The sequence below is a fragment of the Chaetura pelagica genome, unplaced genomic scaffold (assembly GCF_000747805.2).
Source record: "Chaetura pelagica isolate M959 unplaced genomic scaffold, ChaPel_1.0 scaffold121, whole genome shotgun sequence".
Taxonomy (NCBI): domain Eukaryota; kingdom Metazoa; phylum Chordata; class Aves; order Apodiformes; family Apodidae; genus Chaetura; species Chaetura pelagica.
The window spans coordinates 602487-628104 of record NW_009954546.1 but is presented as its reverse complement, the minus strand read 5'-3'; the positions used below and the strand labels follow the sequence as shown (position 1 = coordinate 628104).

Here is a 25618-nt window from a genome sequence, read left to right as displayed (position 1 = left end):
TTAAGAAAACCCATATGATACTGAACCCTTCTGTCTGTAGCTGAAAACAATGAGTTGATCAGGTAATACTGTGAAGAGCAGGACTGAGTGATATATTTGGGTAATTTTTTCTTACTGTTCTGTTCTTGTGCAGGCTGCTGTATTGCTGAAGTCCATATCTATTTCACCCACTCTTCCTGACCGTGTGCTCCATGATTTGAGACTAGGAGGACCTCAGTGTTCTGAAATGAAGATGGAGGGAGTGGGAAAAGCAGAGGAACTTGTTGATTCAGAAGTTCCAACAAAGACTTCTGAAAAGCAAGAGATGGTTCCTGATGAAGATGGACCTATAGAACTGGACACACAAACTCGGAGAGACACAGTGCCCACTGCAGCAGACCCTGGGGTGCTCTCTTCCATGCCTTGCTTGCTGATGGAACTGAGGCGAGACTCCTCAGAATCTCAGCTAGCATCTACAGAGAGTGACAAGCCAACGGGTGGCCGAGTTTATGAGAGTGACTCTTCCAATCATTGCATGCTTTCCCCTTCTTCCAGCGGGCATTTAGCTGACTCAGACACCTTGTCTTCCACAGAAGAGAATGAGCCTTGTCAAGCGGAAGCGGCTGTGGAGGGAGACCCTTCTGCGGTGTCTGGGGCTGCAGTTGGGAGGAAATCCAGGCGATCCAGATCCGAAAGTGAAACTTCAATAATGGCTGCCAAGAAAAACCGACAGTCTAGTGATAAGCAGAACGGTCGAGTTACCAAGGTAAAAGGTCACCGGAGCCAAAAGCACAAAGAGAGAATCCGGCTGTTAAGACAGAAGCGGGAGGCAGCTGCTCGCAAGAAGTACAACCTGCTGCAGGACAGCAGTACCAGCGACAGTGACCTGACGTGTGACTCCAGCACAAGCTCATCAGATGAGGATGAAGAGGTTTCAGGGAGCAGCAAGACAATCACTGCAGAGATACCAGGTAGAGGATGTTTTTTAAACTGAACTGTAATGCATCTGACATCGTTTCTCAGCTGTCATGCTAAATTATATGAGTGACACTTGAGAAAAACGAGGACAACTGCAGCTCTGTGTAAATTTGAAGACTGCAGTGTGTTAACAAGACATGGGCAAATTTTACAATCTGTTCTGAGGTATCAGTGCACTTCTGCACACCAACAAAGCATAGAAGTAAATTGGAGGAAGGACTATCTTTGAATTCTGGAATTTTCAGCTCTTTTCCTTTGTAAGCCTATATGGAGTGTTGTCAAATCCCGTTAGACAGTGATAATCTAATAAATACATTCTTAAGATAAGTGGCCAGCTTTGCTTTAATATATTAAGACCACAGCTCAGCAGCTGTGTTAGAGATAACATGGCATACCTCTTGCCTGTGTTACAGTAAGGCCCTGTTCACTATTGCACTTAGGCTGTGCTTTCAGCTCTATGTTTCAGTGCATGACAAACCTACTCAGCCTTACTGTAAATTCTTGCAGATTGCAGCTGGTCACCTATTTTAGGACATAAATACGAATTTGTTTATGCAGGTGCCCAAGCTATATACACACCTAAATTTTCAACATTTTAGACAAAGCTGTTACCATTTCCCTATGCCATAAGGTTCTATACTTTCTGTAGTTCTAATTTCCTGATATATCCGTGTTAAGATGGGAGGAAGAAAATTATAGGGGCCTTCTCATTATTTCTTATTTCTTTATTAGCAAAGAAAATATGAATTCTTTGAGTTGTCTGCTAAGTCTTTGTTATTTTATTAGCCCAAGTGCTGTGGACAGGATTTTGTGCAAATTATTCTTGCAGCGTATTATACAATAGAACCATCATCGTATGGCAATCAAAATAAAATCACATAAAAATAAACTTTTTGCCTTGCCAATTTTTATGGGGTTACATGCCTTTTTGCTTCTTGTACTAGATACTTTTTTTTTAGATAAATACCAGCTTGCATAGGGCAAAATATTTAAAGGAAAACTGCAATAATTACTCTGAAGTTGCTGAACAAACATTTGCTATATTAATTTAAAATATTTGCAGCAGATTTTTGCAGCAGATTTTAGAAGTAACTGTATTGTAACCAACTTGATTATGGTGAATGATTCTTTCACCATGAGAACTGGCATTTTCCCCACATTTTGTTAGGAAGCAGGTCACACAAAGGAAGTTATTATTTATTATCAGAAAGTCTGGGAAAGCCATAGTCTTATTATTGTCTAGTAAACTTTAATAGAGGTCCAAGATTATTTTTACCAATTTAGTAGTTAGTAAAACTTATACCTTTAATAATTTTTTGCCTTTTTATTTACTATATTTACTCTTTGGGCAATTAAAGTCTGATTTTAAAGCTTGTTGAAGAAGACTGTTTAATTGAATTTTGGGACAGGTTCCTCCCCACCCCTAAAAAAAACCCTGAGCCCACAAAATTGATCCCCCAGGTTGTGTTCTTTAAGCCATAAAAGTACCTTGTGACACAGAAAGGCACCACATGGTATTTTTAGATCTGGCTTCCATTGCAGACGTCTGGAACCACCCTAGGGTACTTTTCTGTGTCACTAAGCTCTACCGTATTTGAGCTCATGACCTTAACCAGGAGAGGCTTGCAGTGAAAAGGTCCCATTGTAGCTCACAAAAGAACATGATGATTTAGTGATGATTACACCAAGGCCCAATTTTACCTGCGATGCAAGATGTGGGAGTGCAATAACCATCCTGAGGACCAATGACCTTTATTTTTATTTCATACTACATATCATCTGCTTTATACTAAATTACATTTAAGACATCAGAACTCTTGAGCTGTCTTTGGAATCAGGTGCAATGCTTGTCTGCCACATTGCAGTTTTCCTTTAAACAGAAACAAATTTGGTTAGTGGGAAGCAGTCTCCAAGTTTAAGAGAAAAATATCTGTAGAGATAAGGACAAAGTTGGCAAAAAACACATCCTGTGCTACTTGTGGGTTAATGAAACGTGTGGTCTTAACAGTAGTGGAGGTCTGAGTCTAAGTAGGGATTCCAGCTCTTCATCATGGTGGTAGGTTCACATGCCATCTGCAATCCCTTCTTTTAGAACTGGTGAAGTGCTTATATATTTTTTTTTAACTAGAAAGCCATTTTACTGCACTTAGTGCTACACTGTGAGAATTCTCTCTAGGGAATGAACACCTAGTCAGAAAATAAAACAGGATATCAAAAAGCATTACTGGAAATTCAGGCCATGAGTGCCCTCTACAGTCACATGCTAAGAGAAAACCACAGGTTTAACTTTGAGTGTCAGGAAACTAAGCGCACCTGTCAGAAGGACATAAGCATGAGCAGAATTCTGCCTTCCCTTTTGAAAAAGTTTGTACACATAGATGTAGAAGTGTTTTACAGGTAGTCTGTGTTCCCCTTAGTGGTTTTGTACACTTCAGCTTTAACTTTCATTACTGTCTAAATGTAGCTTATTATTTGAACTGGTTTTCTAACGTCTGTTGCCTGAAAAATAGCTCTGCCAACAGAGATGCTCTTAAGATTTTTGTGACATTTAATTCAGTCTTCATGTACACAGGTTGTACATACTCTGGCTCTTAACCTTCTGTCAACACATGTAGCGTGCCACGAGACAGTTGGCTTGTGTGGAATCTGAAAACTAAAAAGCCACACTTGAGAATACAGTAGCAGTTTCTCCTGTTATATTACTAAACCTCTTCCATTTTAATAGTGCTGTTGGTTTTGTATTGTTTTTTTTTTCAAACCTGGCTGGTTCTGGAGTATATTTGCCTAAATTATTAAAGAAATATTCCATGACATACGTAATAAAGTTACGAATATATGTAGTGTTACTATCTCAACTTTGTGCATGAACCCAAGCTGTAAACAGAGCAGTTGTGCAGTAGGGTGTCAGTTCTCTCTGCTGAACTCCAATGTAATGTAGATTTAAGATAGTGGCAGGCTTGTTTTTGTTCTCAGCAAAGACTAAAGAGTAGAGTTGAGATCTTAGAAATATTGTGAGCTTAGTAGGAGTTAAGCATAATATGTTACTCTGAGTATATGATGTTAATTTATACTTGAAAGTACAGATTCAGTCTAAGCTTCATGGATGCTGCTGAGAATCTTGTCACTGACCTGAGCAGTTACAAGCTTGAGCTCTTTAATTAAAGGAGTACCATGATTCTTGAGTTATTGGACATTAAGAGAAATTTGTTACCTTTTCATGACTGAGCCTCTCTGTTGGCATTTAGAATTTTACCGTTATTGAATGGACACCAGATAGCATTCACTTTGGGCTTAACAGTGTGATCTTTGAGTCCTCAAACAGGTTCTGCTGTAGCTGTTCAAAGGTTTTCCTTTATAAACAATTTCAAATTTAGCCATGCAAATTAATTGTGAATAAAACTGGCATGAGAGCAAGTCTGAGAATCAGTATTTATTTCTGTTTAAACACTTTATTTGGGGAAGAAGGAAGAGCTTTTTAAAAATTCAAATGTAATATGAAGTATTGGCATTCTACTGCCTTATACTTTCTATAACTCAGAAAAATCTGAATTGAAATATGGGTGATTCGTTTTAACCATTCAAAAAGTCTTCAAAAATTGAATATTGATGTTAAAAAAGGTGTTGCAGCTCACTTTGTTAAAAAAAAGAAAGAAAAAAATTTTTTTTAATATGCAGAAATCCAAAGAGAGGGGCACAGTGTATGAGGGTATCTCAGCCAGGTTACCTGCTTCCAGGAATTGTGCATAGACCTTGGAGGAAGCATCCTGCATAGGTTGAATTTGATTGAAGTTAACTCAGAATTACAATTACATAAGAACAGGGGGAAAAAATAATAAATAATCTATTGGGTGATTTGTAATAAAACATTCATTTGGAAATGTCAGATAGCATGACAACATGAAGGAATCCACCACTGCTAATTAGAATGAAGATGTGACATGTCTTCTTAAATTATGTTGGCAGATTTCTTAAATAACTTTGGATTTGGTTATTATTTGGGTAGTTCTTAATAGATCCCATAAAGAGACAGAAATGCAGGGCTTTTTTGGGAGCGGTTTGGCAGAAGGTATTGTCTTTAAAATAAGATGTGAGTCTTGGATTCAGACCCTTTTGTAACTGTAGAGTTCTTCACCTTTTAAATTGGCCTAAGTGCAAAAACTATAGAGCTGCAAGTTTACAGGTACCAGAGGGACCTACTGGAGAAATGCTAGCGTTTAAAAAATAATAAAAATGTATTGTTTAGACTTGATTTTTCTTATCACTGAAGGCTGCTAGTAAATAAAAGATAGCATAAGGCTTGTTACAAGAACTGCAAGGGAAGCATTTGAAACATTAGTTTTGCTGCTACTGTAAATTGCAGATATACTGTGTATGATGCCTTTGAAAAAGAGTATTGCAGGGTAATACGTATTTTAAAACTTAGTCTCTTCAGTTTACAAAACAGTTTCATCAACTTTGACCATGCTAGTTAATTCTTACCTTTGAAAGCCTAGTTAGATTGTCCCTCACAAATCATCACAAATAGTTTAAATTATAATTGAAACATATGAATAAACAGAAGCTTATTGGATGTTCAACACTAGAGCTGTATGACAGATTTTTTTGGTTGAGGCAAAATACATTGAATATACAAAAGAAACAGTGTTTTGGTACCATTTTACTTAATTACTTTTGGTTAAATGCGGTCAGAGGGATGTGAATTAGAAGCTGCAATTTATTCCTGAGCAAAGTACCTGAATGCTGAATTTCTAGCCTGTCTGGCAGGTAAACAGATGGGAGAAGACTTTAAAATTATGGGTTTTAATAGAACATTTTTGCCCCACCATGGGTAGCATTGCTACTGCTATGAAGTAAGAGAATAAACCTGGCCTTTGTTTAGCTGAAGGACTTACTTATACCTCATTTAAATAGCTCCTAAAAAGAATGTTTTAAGTAATGCTGTAACTTTGTGCACATGGTGATATCCCAATAAAGGTTTAGTGCCTTATATTTTTATTAGTAAATATTTGCTTAGGTTGTACAATGAGTTCTCTGATTCTTAGAATATTTTCTATTATTCTTAACTTAGGGGATCCCACAAGTTTCACGTTTACAGTTAAAACTATCAGGTTTTGTAGTTGCTTTGTGTAGTTTAATGTGATGCTTGTCTTGTTTTGGAATTACTGTAGGTAATGTCTGTGTGTTTGGACAGCATGCACACGTTGCTTATTCTTACCCCATACAGAGCCTGTTTTCTCGAGGTTTTATTGCTTCCTAGAAGATTTCTGTCTGACCTCTAAACTTAAAAATACACCTACCATTTGCCTTTTCTTACTGATACATAGAGTAAGACAATGAGGGTTGCCTTCTCTTTTTGCTGCTGAAGTTCTTTCTGATAATCCCAAAGCTTGCCATTTTAACTATCTTTTGGATGTATGGGGGGAGAGCAGTCTCCTCCCAGATCTGTCCCACCTGTGTTTTGCCTTGGCTACAAGTAAGGCTAGGCTCGTGAGGTGAGGGGCAGGCATCTAATTGGTGTCAGGCTGGTCACTCCTGCCTGTCCCGTGGATCATTCCTGTGCTGTACCTGTGTCCATCAGACCCAACAGAAGTTGCTTTCACCCTCATGTATTAGCATTGCATTCTCATACCTTTTCACGTTTGTTTGTGTGTTCTGTATTCTCTTAATCAGTGTTCACTGTGTTTTCCAAAATCAGAACAAGAGCTTTGGGCTTGGTGACTTCAGATGCTGCAGTCACTCTATCAGCTGTTATCTCTGTTACCTTGTGTACAATTTTGTTGATGTTTAACAGTTTTATATAAAAGGGTTCAAGTATGTAAGTAAATCTGCATGATTATTCAAGTTTCTTAGTCAAACAGTAGTGTTTTGCATCACAGCTTAAAAGAACTAAACATGTTATTGTAAATGCTTTTGACACCTTCAGTTGAATTCAAAAGAAATTGCCAGGGAATTAGACTAATTTGATTTATGAAAAAAAAACCCAAAACACCTTTGTGACAGAATTGTCTGAGAATTAAATTAATTTGTCTAAAATAAAAAAAAAAAAACTTTGAAGCCAAAATTTCTATTATAACCTCAGTGAGTGTGAACTATTTTTTTATGGTAATACTGTTAATATTTGACAACTCCTCCCCCGTTGTCATATCCAAGCAACACAATTAGAAAAGTTTGTTTTCCTGAGTTAACATGCCTTAATAAACAATATTATGTTCTTACTTAATGATGTCTTATCAAATGGCCTCAATGTCTTTAAAGCTGGCTTCAGTCGTGCTGGGGGATCTGGAGGAGCGACCAGGGAAATTCCAGGATTGCTTGACAGGGGCACCGTGTGGGATAGGAACTGCATAGGCAATGTCCTGGAAGAGGCCATGAACTGCTTTGCCGAGATGCAGAGGCAGACAGAGGAGAAATTTCGCATGTGGATAGAAAAGTTAACCCGTCTTGACACGGATGAAGAAAGCAAGCAACAACTGGAGCCCAGGGAACCTAAAATCCAACTAGTTGGCCAAAGAGTCCCCCCTACCACACAGTCAGGGACTTTGATACAGATGCCTGAGAGCCAAGTACTTCCGCAGCAGTCGTTTAATTCTTACGTGGGTTACCAAAATGTTGATGCTACGCTAGAGTTTCCAGCGACTTTTAATAACAATTTTCCACCTATCTTTCCAGAGAATGGGAATATTGCAGAGCCTGATCTGAATAAATAATAAACTAAAAAAAATATAATATTTTAAAAATCAATCATTACAATCTTGATGTTACTTTGGATTATGCTAAAAAAAAAAAGCAAGATTTGCTTTTCTCATTGTATATATATTTGTTTTATTTTTCTCTTGGGTTTTATTGCCATGGAATAATTTTATTTATTTTTTTTAAAATAGAGAATATATATGTAGTTTAAAAAAAAGAACCCACAGTATACCCATGTGCATGTGCCAGCACACACACACAAACATCTGTAAAGGTGTGTGGGGGAACCCTAAGCTTTCATCACCAAACTTGGGAAAATATAACTTAGAATTCTGTGTTTAGATACTCCCAAATCAGTAGATGTATGTTTGCTACAAGAGAAGCATTCAGACTATTCATCCAAATGCTCTTTTTGCATGTTAAAACATATAAGGAAGTAAGTTTTGTATTTAGAAATACAAAGTACCCTAGAGAACCAGACTACATACAGTCCTGTAACTTTTCCTTTACTGTCTGTTTACTCCTAAGTTTTGCAGCTTGACCCTGTCACATACCAGCTTTTTCCTTCTTCATCTTTAGGCAGAAGTAATAAGTAAGCTTACCCTAAAGATTTAGCTCTGTGGGACAAATATGTACAACTGATATTTTTTTTTTTGTCTCCCATTTAGCAGTTCATTTTTTGTCCAGAGTTTTTATTGACGTCACTGCTGTGTTGCACATGACACATTTATGGAAGCAGCTGTCTGATACTGTCTGCACAAACACACACATGCTTTATGTGTTTGGCTTGGGTGCAAGTCATCTCCTCTAATTTTAGGTGTGTGATTTGCTGCTCTGTGACTCTCTTGAGTCAGTGGGAAGCCGTAAGCACCCATAGAGGGTACCTCCTGGGAGCAATAAGCACCTACAGAGGGTACCTCCTGGCAGTGTCTTGCTCTTCCATTAGTTGTGTAAACCTCCCTTACAAAGTCTGGGATAGGTAATTTTTAGCTGAAGTTAGGTGAGATGAATCACACCCAACTGCGTGTGCCTGCATGACCTGTGCGTGGAAAGCAGTGCTGCTTCCTTCTGTATATAAAGTCAAGCTGCATCCTTCATGCTGGAATATAAATAGTCCTGTCAGTCCTAAGAGAAGTAGCTGTCGGTGGATGAACTGGGCCTTGTCACAGGAATTTAAAGGAATATTTGACAGATTACTGAACGCTGGTGGTCTCAAGGCAGGGGTTGCTTGTCTGGGTGAGACAGCAATAACTGCTTCTTAACCATATCTGAATGCCACTGAAATAATTATTTACTTGTGATGGGGATGCCAGAACCTTAGTTTCATTTAATTAATACAATAACTTGCTATTTTGAGGATTTTTTTAAGTACTGATAGTTATTCTGAATAGGCAGGCTTGAAACTGTGATGTTTAATGTAGGACTAATTTAAACTATATATTAGAAATCTCTATTTAATTCTTAATATTATTACTACGTGCAGGGATTTTTTTGGTCACATGTCCATTAAGGCCTTTCTTCATGTGAAGTAGCTTCCCCACAGCTACTAAAAATGTATATATATCATCAGTTGGAATTTGCTAAAAGTTTCTAATTAAAATTATAATACTGGAAATTTAAAGTCTTTGCATAGACATAGTTTAAGTAAAGAGAACGCTATAGGTTCTCCTTAGCTCTGTTACTCTACTTTTAAACAGCAATGACTTTTTCCTTATTATTGTACAGTAACTCTTTTCCTTCCTGTTGGAAATAATCACTGTGTCTTCTCTAGGGCTGATATTTTTTCCTCCCTGAAGTCAGTAGGAGTGTTTCCATCAATTTATATAGGGGATTGAATCAAACTTATAACAGGAACTCAATAAATGCTTTTTCTTACCAGTATAATACCAACACTGGCATTTTAACCTATCAATTTTGGCCTAGACTTAGGGTATTCTGTGTTTTTTTTCTAACATGTGTTGCCTTCATTAAAAAAAATAGGTTAGAGAGCTGCTTAATTTTCAGAGTAACTGAAAAACTATACAGGAGATAATTTTTAAGTACTGGAATAGATTAGTTACAGATCACCTTCATGCCTAATTTTGATACAAAGATTTTGATATGGACTTGTAAGAAAACTCCCTTGTCTGGCATTGTGTGCATTTTAAACTAGACTATAGGTAAAAGTAAAACTAGTTGTTTAAATGTTTTATTGCAATTTAATAAATTTGTTCTCATCTGTTTACAATTTAAGATCCTTGAGGGAAGAAGATTTCCTGATTTAAAAAAAAAAAATGCCCTTCTGGTATTCATAGATTTGAAATAAAGAGATATGTATCTACTCATACACACCCTTATGGTGATGATAAGAGCAGTGTATTTTAAAGCATGACAACTTCACAAGTCCTCCCGTGCATGCAGAAGCAGCTTTTTGCAGTGACTGGTTTCTTTTAATATGTAAGGGTCGCTTAACTCAGTATGTCTGTAAGCATGCCCTTAACCTTTTTTTATAAAATAGTATATATGGAGCAATTACGTATTCAAAAACAAATTGTGTAAGGAGATCAGTTGAATCTATTTCTAAGACTGAAACAGACTTTTATGTATTGGTCTTGTAAATGGATAATAACTTTGTTAGGAGTGTAGCTGGTGAAACTTCTGCCAAATTTCAGTGTATTGGTTAGGTTATCTTTTTAAAAAAATAAAAAATATTGAAATAATTAATTGTATTAATAGATTAAAATTTGCATTTGGTTACTGCAGCGAGAGTTAAAAACTTTCAAACATTTTTATCCATTACTGTTATTTGTTGTTTTTAATGCAAGAAGCTGTGAATGTGAAAGAACAAGAAGATTACAGCAGTCAAACACACAGGCTTTAAAGCTGTACTCTTTCCACGGCAAACTTATTCCGAGGCACCCAGAAGACTGAGGAAATAATTAATATTAGATATAATTTTACTTTAATTTCCCCACAAAAGCTAAAATAGGAACACCTGTGCAAGACTGTTCAGCTGTCATAAATCAGCTCCTTTGAAACAGAAAATATAAATGCGTTGATTTTCATAGTTGACTATCTGACCCCTTAGCTTCTTTTCCACGCGAAGAAGTGTGCTTCTCCTCCCAGGGGCTGAGAGAGGAACCTTGCCTTTCTGTTGCTCAGGTGTAGTAGAACCCACCTGAAGAAATACTTGGCAGGCTGTGAAAAAAAACAGGAGCTCATCTCTCTTCTTGCTTTGCACTGTGAACTTGAGCAGTGCAGAGGACTGAAGAAACCAGCTTTGTGATACCAATAGTAGTGATGAGTCTATTTTAAATGTGTTCAACAGCCTTTGGCAACAGTTTGAGAAAACTTCTTCCTAATGCAATATTTCAGATTTGTGAGGGGGTGTTTTACGTTGTTCCCCTCTCCCCCCCCCCCCCGAAATATTTTGCTATATGGTATGGCTGCTGTTAAGCTTGTAATTTTCTTATTTAGCCTAGAATTTTTCAGGGAGTTAATTTCTCCAGCTCAAATTTTATCGTAGTTATTACTCGTACTCACTCTATATTACATTAAAGCATTCTTGCCTCATTTAAGACTATTTTAAGATTATCTGAAGGAAACTCTTCTACTTTCCAATCCAGAGTTACATTTTCAATGTATATTTATGCTTGCATCTCAACAAATTTCTTCACTAAATTTAACAAGTAGAGCAGAAATCAGTAGGAGTTTTGCACGGACTTGAATAATCACAGATGAGAAAAGAAACATTCTGGTTTGCTGAAAGAATTTTACTTCTTTTGTGGTTTGAAAGACTAAAAGCATCTAGCTAGATCAGCTGGTGTAGACTGGTGTGATTCTGGGGAAGATGGTGCCAGTTTATACTGAAGTGGCTTATGAAAATTCCTGTATTGGCACTTACATGCATTTATATGTTTTCCATGTGGCAGCTGTTTTTGCATGGGAGTCATTGAGCACCAGTGCAGCTGCAGAGGTGGGGGTTTGGTAGCAGGTGAAACACAGCTACTTTGTTAGTATTTTTTGTGCAAGTGCAAAAGAACTAGGTCTTTTATATAAAAAGACTCAAATGCCACTAAATGTCAAACTGACAGTTCAGTAAATGAAAAATTAAAGGATCTTCTCCTAGAATTAGGCCCTATGTAGGAGTCTTTGGAAGTCCAGGGGCTTTAATGTGCAGTATTTTGTAGGCTTGGCTGTAGGTTCTTCCCCAGGCATTTGTGCCACTTCCCCCCCTCAAGTGGGGTCTATAGGAGTTTCCATATTTCACACACCACTTTACTGAGGGTTTCAGGTGTTGCTTCACATGCTTCTAACAGAACATCTGAATTTTCAGATTTTATTGAAGGTAATAATACCACATAAATTCAAGTAAAGGCAGTGAAACTTGGTTCAGTGTTTCTGTCGGAAGAAATTACTGAGCAGGGGGAAAAAAAAAAGAAGTATCTTAAAACTTTTAGGCTTACTACTCTTCAGTGTTATTTTTAACAGTATTAGAACAAATAATTCAGGCAGAAATATAGATCCCAATTTTTTTAAGTTCATAGTCTCTTTTAGTGTTTTTGCAAGCTTGTTAGCTTATTTTTATCTGAGCTGCTAGAGTTAAGACTGGAGGACCAATCTTAACTTCAGTGAAACGGGATTATATTTGGCAGGTTTTTTACAAATTGAAATGTATTTATTATCACTGATTTCTCTCGTTAACATATTTTGTCTCTGTGTATCCACTTACTGTAAATCCCTTTTTTTTAAGAAAAAAAAAAGTAATATTTCAAGGGCATTAAGTTAAATCCTAGCCCCATTAAAACTGGTACTAAATTTCTGCTAATTTCAATGGAGCTAGCATTTCACCTCATTAGAAACTGAATTTATTCTGCAGTTTGGGGTCAGAGAATCCTTTAGCTGACTTTAAGAAGAGTCTTTGCACGATGACTGTGTGTAAATCAGGCCAATCAAGTCGATGTGTTTAAAATAATCAAGATCTGCACTGTGACCACGGTGGTTGCATTTGGCAGCATTACCAGAAATGTGCTGTGTAATTTGTACTGTTTAGCTCAAATATTCAGGCTGATTGATAGAGATGGACAGTACCTTGCACAACATGAAGCTAGAAACTGGTTGTTTTCCCAAACTGGGTTAGTCTCCTCATGTTAGACCAGCAAAATGAAGGCACATGGAAAACTGGCTTGTGAACTTAGAAGTGATTTTGAGTTACAGGTCGCAGGGTGATGGAGCAGGGGCTCAAGACTGCACCAGAGAAAGTTTTGTCATTAAGGCTGGAACAGTCCTTCCACAGGAAGCTTCAGTTTGGACTTGCAGAAGTGTGATGTTTTCTGGAGGGGGGGGGGAAGGTGCGTATATGGGCTGCATGTTTGCCTGCTGTTTCTTAATCTTAGTTGTATCTACATAAGGATTTTTTACTATTTTCTAACTGTCAAAGCTATGTAAGACTGCGATGTTTTCCAAAACCCTCCTGATACACTTTTGCAAGTAAAACTGGGGAAGACATCTGGCTAATAAATCTGCTTACATAATTAATGAACAGTTAGGTGGCATTAGGGAAAATAAATCCTATAATGACATATGAAGTGCACAACGCTTCCTGTTGTACACTCCATTACACAGCCATGATCCATGTGCCTTTGCTTAACGCACAATGAAAGACACTGTCTTTATATCTATTTATTGCTAAAACAAATCCAAGATATTTTCCATCTAGTCGTCAAAAAGCCTGAAAGAATGAATGTTGATTAGCAAGACTTGAATTCTTGAGATCTCTTTTTATGTTAAATTAAAAATTATCCAGCCTAGTCACAGATATTCATTTGATCATATTGTTTTGATTGTACTATTTTATTATTGTAAAAAACCCCCAACAAACAAAAAACAAACCATGAAAGCTTTACTGTATAAAATTGATGCTAATGTGAGGTAAGCAGATTAATAACTTTTTGTTCCCTTTATGATTTTAGAGAGAATGTTGTTACACTACTATTGTTTTGTATTGTATTTACAATGCATTATTTGCCTAACCCTGTAAATTTCAAAGTGTAACTACTGTAACCTGTAATAAATAAATAAATAAAAAATAGTAATTAAGTGTTTCATATTGCTAAACAACATAAAACTGCACAGATCTCCTACCCCTCACCTCCCTTTGGGTATTGTTTTAGGGTTCAGTTAGTTCATGCTATTTGAACTTCACCTACTTGAAACCACAGCTCTGGATCATGTTTTAAATAATACCAGGTTTGTATTGTTTATCTAAAAGCAGAAGAAAAGCTTCAGCCTGAAGTCTTGTCTGTTCTCTTTGGATCAAAGGTGCTGATATGTTTCCTGTAAAACTATTTTCAGGGTGAATCCTTTAGGTTTTTTTATTACTGTAATGATCATCTGATCTTAAAATTTATGCAGCTATTAAAGTCCATTCTGTGTTTCATTAATCTTTAAGTGAACAGAGTTACGTCTTCAGTGTCAACTGTAAATGAGGGTGTTTATACGTGTTTTTTTGTTCTAAAACATCTCAGTATTGTCTTTTGTTGTATAAAAATAAATGCCATTTAGTTTAGATATAGTACTGGGGTTGAGACAGAGCAGTGCCTGCACTCAGAGTAAAGGTGTAGAGGAGAGGGTGGAAGTTGTGTGTCCTTGGGGTGTGAGTTCCTGAGTGCCTGCCTCTCTGTTGCCTTTTGAACTTTTGCATGTTTCACAAAAGCATTCCCAAGCACTATTTTTAAACTCCTCAATAACTTACAAGTTAAAAATAGCTCATTAATTTGCAGGCAGTGTTGTTTTCAGCAAGGCTGAGCTCCTCTGCTTGTTAGCCTTGAGCAAGCTGCAAATCTCTGCTTGCCTTAGTTTCCCCCACAGCCAAAAGGAGGTTAATAACTACCTTGGAGCTCTCTGAGATCTACTAATAGAAAGCCTTTTGTAACAATAAACTGCTGCAATAATTGCTATTATTACCGTACCTATTCTGTGTATTTTAAAGCCTATGGTGGTATTAATGTCTTAATAAGGCTGCATCGTCTCACTGATGACTCCAGAGGGCAAATCAGACCACCAAAATTAGGCTTTTAATTTTGAATTTATTTCAATCAGGGTAGTCCTCTGGAGATTTCAGTCTCTCTCCACTACTTGTAGAGAAAATATAGCAAAGTTTAAGTCCCATCAGTAAGGCTGGATTTAATTTTGCTAAACTTGAGCAGTGACCAAGTTTGGTGCCTTGACTATGGTGGTGTCTCAGCTCTTTCTGTTCACTGGAGAAAGAGGGGACATGATTCTCCAGCCTTCAGTTTCCAGGCTGAGATTATCTGACCTTGAAGTTCTTCTCTCTGGCTACAGTGGGAGGAAATTTAGGTGGCAAGCTGCATCTACATGCCTGAATTTAAGAAAGCTAAAGAGAAATCATGACTGAAAGGACTCAGATTCCTATCCAAGTTCTGCTAGTTAATGTGTGTTGTTTCCTATGGTGAAGTATGAAAGTATAGTAAAGTTTCAGCATCAAGGCAGAGTGATTGTTACAGGATTCATGCTTTAACCTGCAGTTGAAATTTTATTACTGATTTCTCCTTTTTGCTTCTCCTGACACTGTAATAAATTAAGGGATAACAGGAGTGTGGATCTTACCACACAGTTTAGACTGCTGAACGTTGAGATCTGGCTCTGTGAAAAGCCATGGTAGTGGCTAGCAGATAAGAAATTACTGACCTTTCTGTTTTGTGAGCTTAAAGTAAAAGTTGGTATGTGGAGACCTGACTTTTTCTGCACGTGGCTTCTGATTCAGTTGCCCTGCATGGAATTAGTTGTGATGAGCTCTGTAAATTTAGGGAAATGCTGCCCCATGATGACCTCTGCCTCTGAATTCTTTAAAAAAAGAAAAAAAGCAATCTTTCCATTCCCCCGTTAATGTTAAGTGTCAACAGCTGTCTTTTGCTGCTGGTACTTAACCACTTTCAGCCTTGTCTTTTCCAAGCATTTAGTACTTTAGAAATGAATTAAAGCTTATAATCAGGAAAATGTAAGTCTTCCAGCTACCTTGGCTTCTCAAAAGATGCTAATTTTTTTCTTACGTAGGTTGTTTAAATTGCCAATCTGGGAACCTCTTAATTGTGCTACACTGAATTTTTATTCTGGCATGGTTTGTTTTGGGATCTGTTTTTCTATGTGTTGAAATCCTGTTACAAGGAGTTTTTTTAGTCTAAACAACTGCAGATAAAAGTCACAGCTGTTGTTGTTAATCTTTCTACATTTTCAACCTGAAAAAAATTTTCCCTGACTTCCTGGCTGAAGCCAGTTGTCCTTATTTCTTGGTACCACACATTCACTTTGCATCACATCCTTGGATGATCATGTCGTTGGCTGGGGTTGTATCATTTATTTACAAGTTTAACCCCTGCTGACCTTTTAGGAACGGAAAAGGAAACAGGCTTTTAAGAATGAAGGATTTTTAGAGGGGTTTTTTTAAATAATGCCTTCACTGCAGTGTTCACTTAGTTGTACTTGTCTGCAGCTTAGTATATTGGGGGGTTTTTGTTTGGTTTTAAGAACATGTAGGCATTTATTGCATATTTCTTCTTTTATATATGCTGTAAATCCTAGGATTTATTGCAGCATCATTGCTGTTATCTTGGCCTTGTTGGTCATTTACAGGTGATAGGTATGAATAACCCTGGTGTCAGGAGTCAGTCATTTCCAAATCTGATCCTGAAAGGCAAGGCTGAGAAAAGCAAAAATAGATCTCTGCTGTGATTACTTTGTAAACTGGCAGCTTGTTTTTTCTAGATTGTTAAATTGGTGGCTATTACACTGAAAAATATAAATACAGTATGTAAATTATATTGAAAATATTTTTGCCTGTTTGATGTATAGTAAATTTAAGCTAAGTTATAAGGTGTGCTGTTTGGAAGTGTGGAAGATACAAGAGTGGAGCTACAGATAACAAGTTTATGCTTGTATTTCCTACTGATGAAGACTTTCACACACGTTATTTCTATGGGTAGGTGATGAGAATATCACTCTGCATGTATATACATATATTATAAATTTTTGCATGATTATACATGTAGGAGTGGTACAATTTTGACTTGAGACTATTGGTGCCTTTTGTCCAAATATAATTTTACTTGTGTAGACACATCTGTCTAAAACCAGATTTTGCTTCTGCTTTTGGAGATCTTAGTAAGAAGCAAGAGAATCAAAGACCTGAAGCAACAGTACATAGCTCCTGAAATTTTAGTTAACCTATTGGAAAAAATGGTCAAATAGTCAATATTGTACTTGACCCTCGTATCTTCTGCACTCAACTGTTTTATTTTTGTAGATCATGTTATATATGTTCCCACAGAACTTGGGCGATAAGGCTGAAAGAAAACATGCCTCTCATGATTCAGTCCAGTTGTAAATTCTGCATGTAATTTAATCATCGGTTTTCACAAATAATTAACTGAACAACAGCCAGCTCGAAGTTGAACTTGGTATTCCATTGTTTTTCAATTGCCTTTCAAAAAGACAAAGATTGCCTTTCAGTTAATTATCAGGAATTCCCCGGTCATAATCATCAGCATTTCATGTTTCAAACAGTTTGGTCTTTAATACATTGGCATTTAACTACGCATTTATTTTTGTTCGTTCTGTTTTAAGTTTGTAATATAGCATTGTTTTATGCAGTTGTTGTTTTGGACGCAAGTCTGACCAGAAATATTTTGTGAATGTCTTCATACCTTGTTCCAAAACTGATATTTTGTATGACTTAAGCAATATGGTCACTCTTTAATTGCTAATCACAATACAGTATTATTATTTTTTTTAATAATAAGTTGAATTTGCTTCAGGGACCAAGTTGCAAAAAAACAAATGAACAAACAAAAACAAAAAACCCACCTCAAACCAAAACCAGACCACTCTAAAAACCTCTGTAGAAGCTGCTTTTTACTAAATTTGAAATTTTGAAATTTTATTTCTGTCTTTGACAGCCACTTAACACTCCTAAAAAAAATCATTATTTTCTGAAAACTCTTTTCCTTTTATTCTTAACGTCTTTTAAGTATTTATTTAGTAATTTTGTTACTCTAAAGATCCTGTCTTCCTAAACACATTATTTGGTTATGATTATATTATCCCATATATATTATACCCTCTATGTGTCATACCCATAACAAAAAACTCCTGCAGACATTCCACTCTCAGAACTTCCTTGGAGTTAAAGAACTGCAGTAGCAAATTTGCTGAGCTTTGGCCCAACCTGTTTTTTGTATTTCACACATTTTTGTGGATGAAATGTTGGACTAAAGAAAGTTTTGATTCTGCCATTTGAGGAGTGGGTACTCCAACCACTTTCACCCACTTTGAGTCAATAGGCTGTAGCTGAGATGAGGCATTTGAGTTACTTAGAATTACAATATTTGTCCATTTTCTCTCTCTGCTGCTTCCACATTAATCCTTGTCTTGAATCTGACTTTTTTCTGAGCCTCTTCTGTTTCTAGTTTGCTTGTCAATTATAAATTATTTTCATTCCTCACAAAGAAAATAGTCCATCCTAACAGAATAGACCTAAAATACCTTTTTGTTATTCCTCAAGAATATATTTTAGAGTCATGTGAGCAATTTTCTGTCCCTCTTTCCCCCTTCACTTTGGTGGCCAAAAATGAATATGTTAATAAAATTGAATTAAGAGCATATGTATCACTGCACATCATAGTTTTGCTTCCTGTATTCTTCATCGTAAAAAAGCAACACCAAAAAACATTGCCATTTTGGAAAATTCCCCTGTCCTTGGCAGGTAAATGTTATGAAAGGAAAATTGCCTAATGTTAAATTTATTGTCACTGGATCAGTTATATCAGAAAGTTATTTTTATTCAATCAACTCTAAAGTAATGTAATCTAATGCTTGAATTTTGTAAAATTCTCTAGAAAATGTCTTGCCAAATTTAATGTCCTGTAACTTACTATTTTTTATTTTAAACTGAAGGTTTTATCTTTTTTAAGATTGTAAATGCAATGTTATCAGATACAGATATGTTTATATGCTAATATGAAAGATATTACACAAATAACTGATACATTGATAAACATGGTTTTTTTTACATTTGTGTTTTCTGTGTATGCAAAGGTTAAAATGTCTCTGTAAACTAAGACTGTGTTCATTAACTCAAATTTAATAATTCAGATAATTTATAGTTCCTCAAAGAGATTAATGTAGGAGGTTGCATTAATCCTTGAACAAATTATTTGTACTTTTAAAGGTGTCTTTCACAGCATGCTGACCTCTAATGCACGTTGCTTTTCTCTCCTTTTGCAGATGGACCTCCCGTTGTAGCTCATTACGATATATCAGACACAAATTCAGACCCAGAAGTGGTAAATGTGGACAATCTGTTGGCAGCTGCAGTAGTTCAAGAGCACAATAACTCTTTAGGAAGTCAAGACTCGGGATCTACCTGGAGGACCAGAGGGCTGCTACATGAGCTAAGTGCTGATACAGGTTTGTTTAAATTCTTTCCCTCTATCATGTGTCAGAGTCTCAGTTGGTGTCTCTCCCTTTCTTACTCTTAGGATTTTTGCAACTTACGCAGCTTTAAAAGCTCCTTGTGTGGATTTTGCAGTCAAACAGTATGAGTGCTTATTAAAAATGTCTGACATTTGTTGAAAACACAACTGATAAAAACTGACAAAGATTCCCGCAATGTGTTTATTGACACTAATTTTCATAATTATTTTTTCTCCTTGTTGTCTCTCTAATTACTCCTTGGAACTTAGGTCTGGGGTTTTGGTGGTGGTTTGTTTTTTCTTTTAAATTAAAGTGAATTAAGCTTGTTACTGAATGGTTGGTTATGATGACCCACATTACCAGCTAGTAAACCAATCATAATCTCATTTTAAGTACTGTATTTGCGGATGTCTTTTTTGTGTCTTTATTTCTTTAAAACACAAGCATTAAGCATTCCCATGTTCCATCAACACTTCTAACACACCTTAGAAAATTGGACAGACCAGCATCAGATGAAGGGTGCTGGTAAGAGGGCTTAGCATCAAGAGACAACACAGAATTTTCCTTCAAGAAAGCAAGAGCAGGAATACTGTGAAAGAATTCAGAGAAGTTCATGTAACTCATAAGCACTTGTAAGCACTTTAGTAAGTGCTTACAACTTTTCACTAACAAAAAGAGTTAAACAACAGTGTGAAATGCTCATGTGTTTTGGATGCAGGAAGCTAACAGAGTATTTCCTATCAACTCCATTCCATAGCCTTGCATGTCAACATATGCCTTCCTTTCCACTGTTTGTTTTTAATACCAGGTTACGATTTTTACCTGTGTAAGACATGCAGCCTTGCCTGCAGTGCTGGAGCACAGCCATTTTTTGTTTCGTGCTGTGTTTTCCTTAGATGAGCTTGCCAAAGGACACCTACATTGCAAGTGTCCTGGTAGCTTTGAACTACTTTTTGATGTCTGTAAGGCTTAAAGAAATACAAGTAAGTAGCAGATTTTTAAATAAATGTTCCATTATTGTATAGTGGATGAGTCCATTAGTTGAACATGAGGATCTCTGTTGCATTTTTTTCACAGTGGTCTGTGGCTGGATATTGTTCCATCCTCTTTGAGGCCAGCCAGTGTTTTCCATGCTCACTAGTACTGTTTGCAGTGTAGCAGCTGACTGATACCTATTTGATCTCTAACAAGCCCACTCCTTTGTAAAGTGATTTATCAAACAATTAGAATGGCTGAGTTTATTTTATAACACTAATAATTTGGTAAGTCAAAGAAGTGTAAGGAAATAAAAGGTAATGTTTCTTACCAAGCTTTCTTCCACTTCTTACTTACAATGCTGCAGTGCAGGTAGAAACTTGTGTTCCTTCTTCTACCTGTATCCAAGGGACTTGCAAGGAAGAGATTAGCAGGTAAAAGAAAACTAGAAAGCTTCAAGAAACTTCTTTATCCTGTATAGGAACAAATTTGCTTCTAGTGCTATGGCCATGTCAACATCTGGAAGGATTAATCTCTTTCTTCTGTAGCCTTGCTGTGTTTCTGACTGCATGTTTGTCAGTACTGGCCTTTTCTTCCATGGTCTCATTTTTTTACCATTTCACATTTGGAAAGCAGAATTTTCAGATCTTGCCTTTTGTTCCTAAATGTAATCTTCAGCCAGTATCTAGTTTAACAGACAATAAATGATGTATTCCCATGGGGAAATAACAACATAAAAGCTTTATCTACATGAAAAATCTTATTAGGACATAGTGTCACATCTTTGTGCATGAGCAAGTACTTGGGGCTGTTTTGCAAGCCCTGATGTTGTTGGACAAACAAACCATCTCCTTTGGGCATCATCTTAATGTTTGTGCAAAGAAATTAACAGCATAGGCATGTTCTTAGGTATGAAATTTGTATGGCCAGAGGCTGTAAATCTGTCTGTGTGCTACAATCCTGACTTAAACTCAGCTGTTGTTGCAATATTCACTATGCTAATCATGGTTTCTCCACTGCTGATTAACTTTTTGCTGCCTAAACTGAAAGCAGTGGCAACACATGAAGGCTCTTTTGGTGCTCTCATTTACAGATGCTGCGACTCACCTGAGGGCTATATAAGAGCTGTTCTGCTTTGCCCCTCTGCCAGGCATCACCCTGTCTAGCAAAGAGTGCAGAGTCCTTGTACATCATTAATACAACATATTAAGGCAGGATGATATCCATAACAGTTTCTGTCAGTCAGTGATCAAGGGCTATGTGTCAGTTCTGCTGCCTGTGCTGCAGCATCAAGGATGTGCAGGAACAGGATGATGCCAGTCACAGGGGTGGTGGTGACATAATGCCCCTGGTTTGCATCACCAGGACATGAATCAGAGCCTCTTAGCTCTCCCATGTCATGTTTCACAGTGTGCCCAGCCACTCTTATTCAAGAAATACTCATGACACATTTTGGGACTTTTTGGCAGTCATTGATACTTGCCAAGAAGCATTCAGCTGAACTGTAATGTTAGGAAAAGACTGCCTGGGCTATTAATTTGAGTTCAGCTGACCAGTCTTTTTAGTCTTCTGAGGTTGAAGTTCCTCCTTCAGGTAAATGGAAGCACACAGGTTTCCTTCCCTTGCTAACTCTGATCAGATGTTGCACCAAAGGTCTTTGCTTTGTGAAAACTGAACAGTCTGGATTGTGCCACTCTATCTGCTTGCATCTTTTCCCAGTACTTTAAGCAGTCATTATGAGGTTTTCCTGGCAACTTTTAAAAAGTTTAATTATTTCACTCTGTCCTCTTGATTTACTTGGGGGTCTTATCAGTTCTGAATTTTCACACACTTTTGAAATTCTCTGTTATTTCATCTACCTCCTGTCATCTTTGAAGAGGTGTCTGGTCAAACCAGACATATGTAATACATTAAACTTAATTTCAAATTTCTGGCTCAACAAATGGTTCTTACCCTGTGTGATGCAGCTGAATGGTCTCCAAGAAGTAGGTAGTGTCATCTGCTCTAGGGCTGCCCAGCTTCCCCTAGGTCACTGCTAAAGAGAGACAGAAGTAATTTTGTTGATGTTGGGTTGGGGGGGAAGTAGAAGTTATTTTTTTATTGAAACATTTTTAAATTAAATTAAGAATGAAACTGCATTTTAATGACAAACATTTTAATGAAGAAAAAAAATATTTTTTCTTGGTGTACGTGATGTTTCTTTCCAGCTTATAAGCTTTGTTTGCCACAGTGTCATTGAGTTTGATTTATTGACAGTAGATTGTTTTGTTTCTTTGTTTCAGAGAGACTGAGGCACAGTCTAACTCTTAGCATTGCCATAAAACAACAGCTGGAAAGCCTAATTACGTGAAGTATTTTTGATGCAATAGTCTGTCTATGTCCACAATTTTTTGGTAATACCATCACTAGAGCTACTGAGACTGGATAAATCCAGTGGTCATCCTGTATCAAGTGATCAACAGAAGTTGGATAATTTTTGACCTAATACAATTTTCCAGTCTCAGTGTTTTAATCTTTATTTTGTTAGCTTGGAAAATTCCTGTTCCAGCTGATTTCTGAGTGGTGCAAGCTGTTAAACATTGACTGTATTTGCATTTTCCCCATCTTTAGGTCATTTGGATCCAGGCTTCCTTGCAAGTGACAAAACCTCCTCTGGTAATGCCCAGATCAATGAAGAAATTAATATCGCCTCTTCTGATAGCGAAGTAGAGATTGTTGGAGTTCAGGAACATGCCAGGTATCAATTCCTTTTGCTTGCTCTGAGACTTCTTTCATTTTATCAGAATATCTGTACTGCCAAAATTAATAAAGAAAGAGAAAAAAAACTGCTGCCTTTCAGTTCTGCAGTTACCTGTCCATAACTGATGCCCAAAAGTAGCCAAGCTTGGCACTTCTTTCTTCTGTTCTGCTGGTGACAGTGATGTTAGAATGTGTTTTTCTTTAAAATATTAGCAACTTGATAAGTATTCAGATTAAGTTTGTGATTTGATATCAGATATTAACAGGCTAAACATATGTAGTACTTATGTAGTACAAATATTGAAATACCAAATGTATATACAGCAGGGATTCAGATTGAGGGAGTAGTGTGAAAATGCAGATGCAGAAATAAAAATATTTGTGGGTTCTTGTTTCCTTTTAAAATAGTTACTTTAATCATTGAATCAGCTTCCAGCTTTTCACCAGTTAATGTCATAAGATAGCCCCTTTAGATTAACTACTAGATCTTTATGAATCTTTGCTTTATTTCAAGATGCAAGAGAATTCAAATCCCCAAAGCAGATGAGGGTAAGCAAGACAGAGACAATCTGCTGTCAAGCTCGGAGAGAAAACTGCCCAGCTTCAGCTGTTACTCTTGTTAGGCATTTGTTAGACATCTTGTTAATGTTTATCTTTATCCTGCAATCTTTATTTGACTTAAGAAATGGTTGAACAAGACTGGCGTTTTCTAATAGAGTAGAGCATTAATTTGCTGGAATAATGCCAGGTTAAAACAGCATACAGACAAGCCCTCTTGAAAACTAGTCTGGTGCCTGGTGGATGCATGGAGGGCTGTGAGGGACAAGGAATAGAGTCATTTCTCATAGTCCCTTCACCACTTTTTTCTTGAGAAAAGGAAGAGGGAAGGTGTGCAGGACCCAATTTCCCAGGCAGAAAACTGTAGAGAAGGTGTGAGCACAAGCCTGTGTTGTTGGATGTGGAAAAAAGGAAATTCTAAGGTGCTGAAGCAAGTGAGATTTAGTCTTGACTCTCTTGAGTAATGAAGTCCTTGCATGGCTGACTCTTCTAGGGGAGATGCTGATTCTTTAGGAAGTAACACTGCTTGCTGTTCTCAAGCAGGCCCTGGGCTTGGAGGATCTTTGTCATAATGATAAGCAGTGTGGACTTGTCCTCCACTGCTAGTTTGTGTGACTGTCTAGCACCACATGCACACAGCCATTCTTCCTGAGGTTCCCTGCACAAAAGCTTTCTGTGCCGCTTGCCTCAATAGTATTTACCATGTGCAGAAATGCAGGGTTGCTGCTTAAAATCAGTTTTAATAAATGTGGACAGAAATAATGTCAGCAAAGACAGACATAAAGCAGATTTCTGTGCTTTCCTTTGTTCCTGTAACCATCTGCCATCTCCCAAAGACTCGTTCTCACCGGCTCCCTTGAATACTCACACATTTCAGTTGTTTGAATCCTATTTAGAGTTTTATTTCCCTAGCAGATCTAGGCTTGCAGTTTTGAAGTACTAATGGGCTTCTGACAGGGTTGTTTGGAGAAGTTTTAGAGTTTTGATTGGTATTTTTTGCATGCTTAGTTGGTATGTGTTGGGTTCAGTTCTCTTGCTCATGCTGTTTTTATATGGTGCTCCATATTCCATCTTGTTGAACTGGTGTGAGCTGTGACATCTGAGAGTTTGTCCATCAGTGGCAGGATGGCTACTGAATTGATGGCAACTCACATTTGAAATACTACTCAGCATCTACTTAGGATACCAAGTCACGCTTTTCAGTTTGTTTAACTTTTGACCAGTAGATTTTTCATATTTTTTATTGTTTGTTTTATCATGCATGTGTATGCAACAGTCTTCCTCTGTTTTTTCCTAGGGTTTTTTTTTCCCCATGTACTTCGTATCATCCCTTAGCTGCAGATTGGAAAGCATGTACCCCAAGCTAATCTTTGATTTAATGTTTGGCTCTTGGCTCTGTCCTGTTCTGAGCCAGGTCCGGCACTTAACCCAGTGACAGGCTGCTTGTGTGACTTGTCTGAGAATACATACTTTTATTTTTGCAAGGTATAATTTCTGTGAGATAATTCCTAGTTTGCTTTGTGTCACCTTCAGGGAGATAAGTTATTATTAGCCTTGCCCAAGCATTAAGGACTGTTCTGTGTCAGAAGGATGGACCATAGTCCCTGAGACTGAGCATTGTATTTAGTTTGCTTTGGCTACAAGCTTTCTTACCAGTTATGCTTAAAAATATTTCTCCTTCAAAGAAAGGTGTTTGGTTTTTTTTTTAAAAAAAAGAATCCACTATATTTTTTACAGTTCCAGTCTGTTCTTTGTAGGTTTCTACTTTAATTATGTATTTTTAAGACTGAAGAAGTTATCGAAAAAGTCATGCTGAACATCACATCCAAACTAATTAGCAGTCCGAGACAGAAATGAGGCATTTATATTCAGAGAAGTTAGAACTCAGAGAGTGAGATTTTTTCGTTCTGTTTCATTAAACTCTAACCAGAGCCAAGAGAGATGGGCATAACCTACGTAGTTCTGTAGAAAACAATTTGCGTCACCTTAAATTAAAACAAATAAAATGTAAATGTCAGAGATACATGACCAGTGCAGAAAACCTGTAGAAACAATGTGCATGTGCCTTCAGAAAGAAATGGGAGAAGGTTACCCCAGCAGCCACGCATCTCCTGCATGAGTATGGAGCCAAGAGCAGCCTCACCCACCACCAGTGCTGACAAGAGCCAAACAATTTTTTGAGCACTAGGTAGAGATTTTTAGTAGCAGTTGGTTAAGATTTACAGCAGGA

The 25618-nt window shown here is 37.1% G+C and overlaps 1 protein-coding gene across 2 annotated transcripts in view; it reads left to right on the top strand.

Annotated features, from left to right (window-relative positions):
• Positions 1 to 133: 133 nt before the first annotated feature.
• LOC104395333 (chromosome unknown open reading frame, human C18orf25) overlaps positions 134 to 25618 on the top strand; it is a 26799-nt gene continuing 1314 nt past the window's right edge. Inside the window, exons 1-3 of one of the 2 annotated variants that reach the window (XM_010005023.1) lie at positions 134 to 950; positions 18928 to 19110; positions 22702 to 22828. In XM_010005023.1, the coding sequence (XP_010003325.1) occupies positions 227 to 950; positions 18928 to 19110; positions 22702 to 22828 (1034 nt within the window). In that variant the 5' untranslated portion in view covers positions 134 to 226. The remainder of the gene's footprint in view (positions 951 to 18927; positions 19111 to 22701; positions 22829 to 25618) is intronic. The other variant, XM_010005024.1, reaches the window with a different exon arrangement.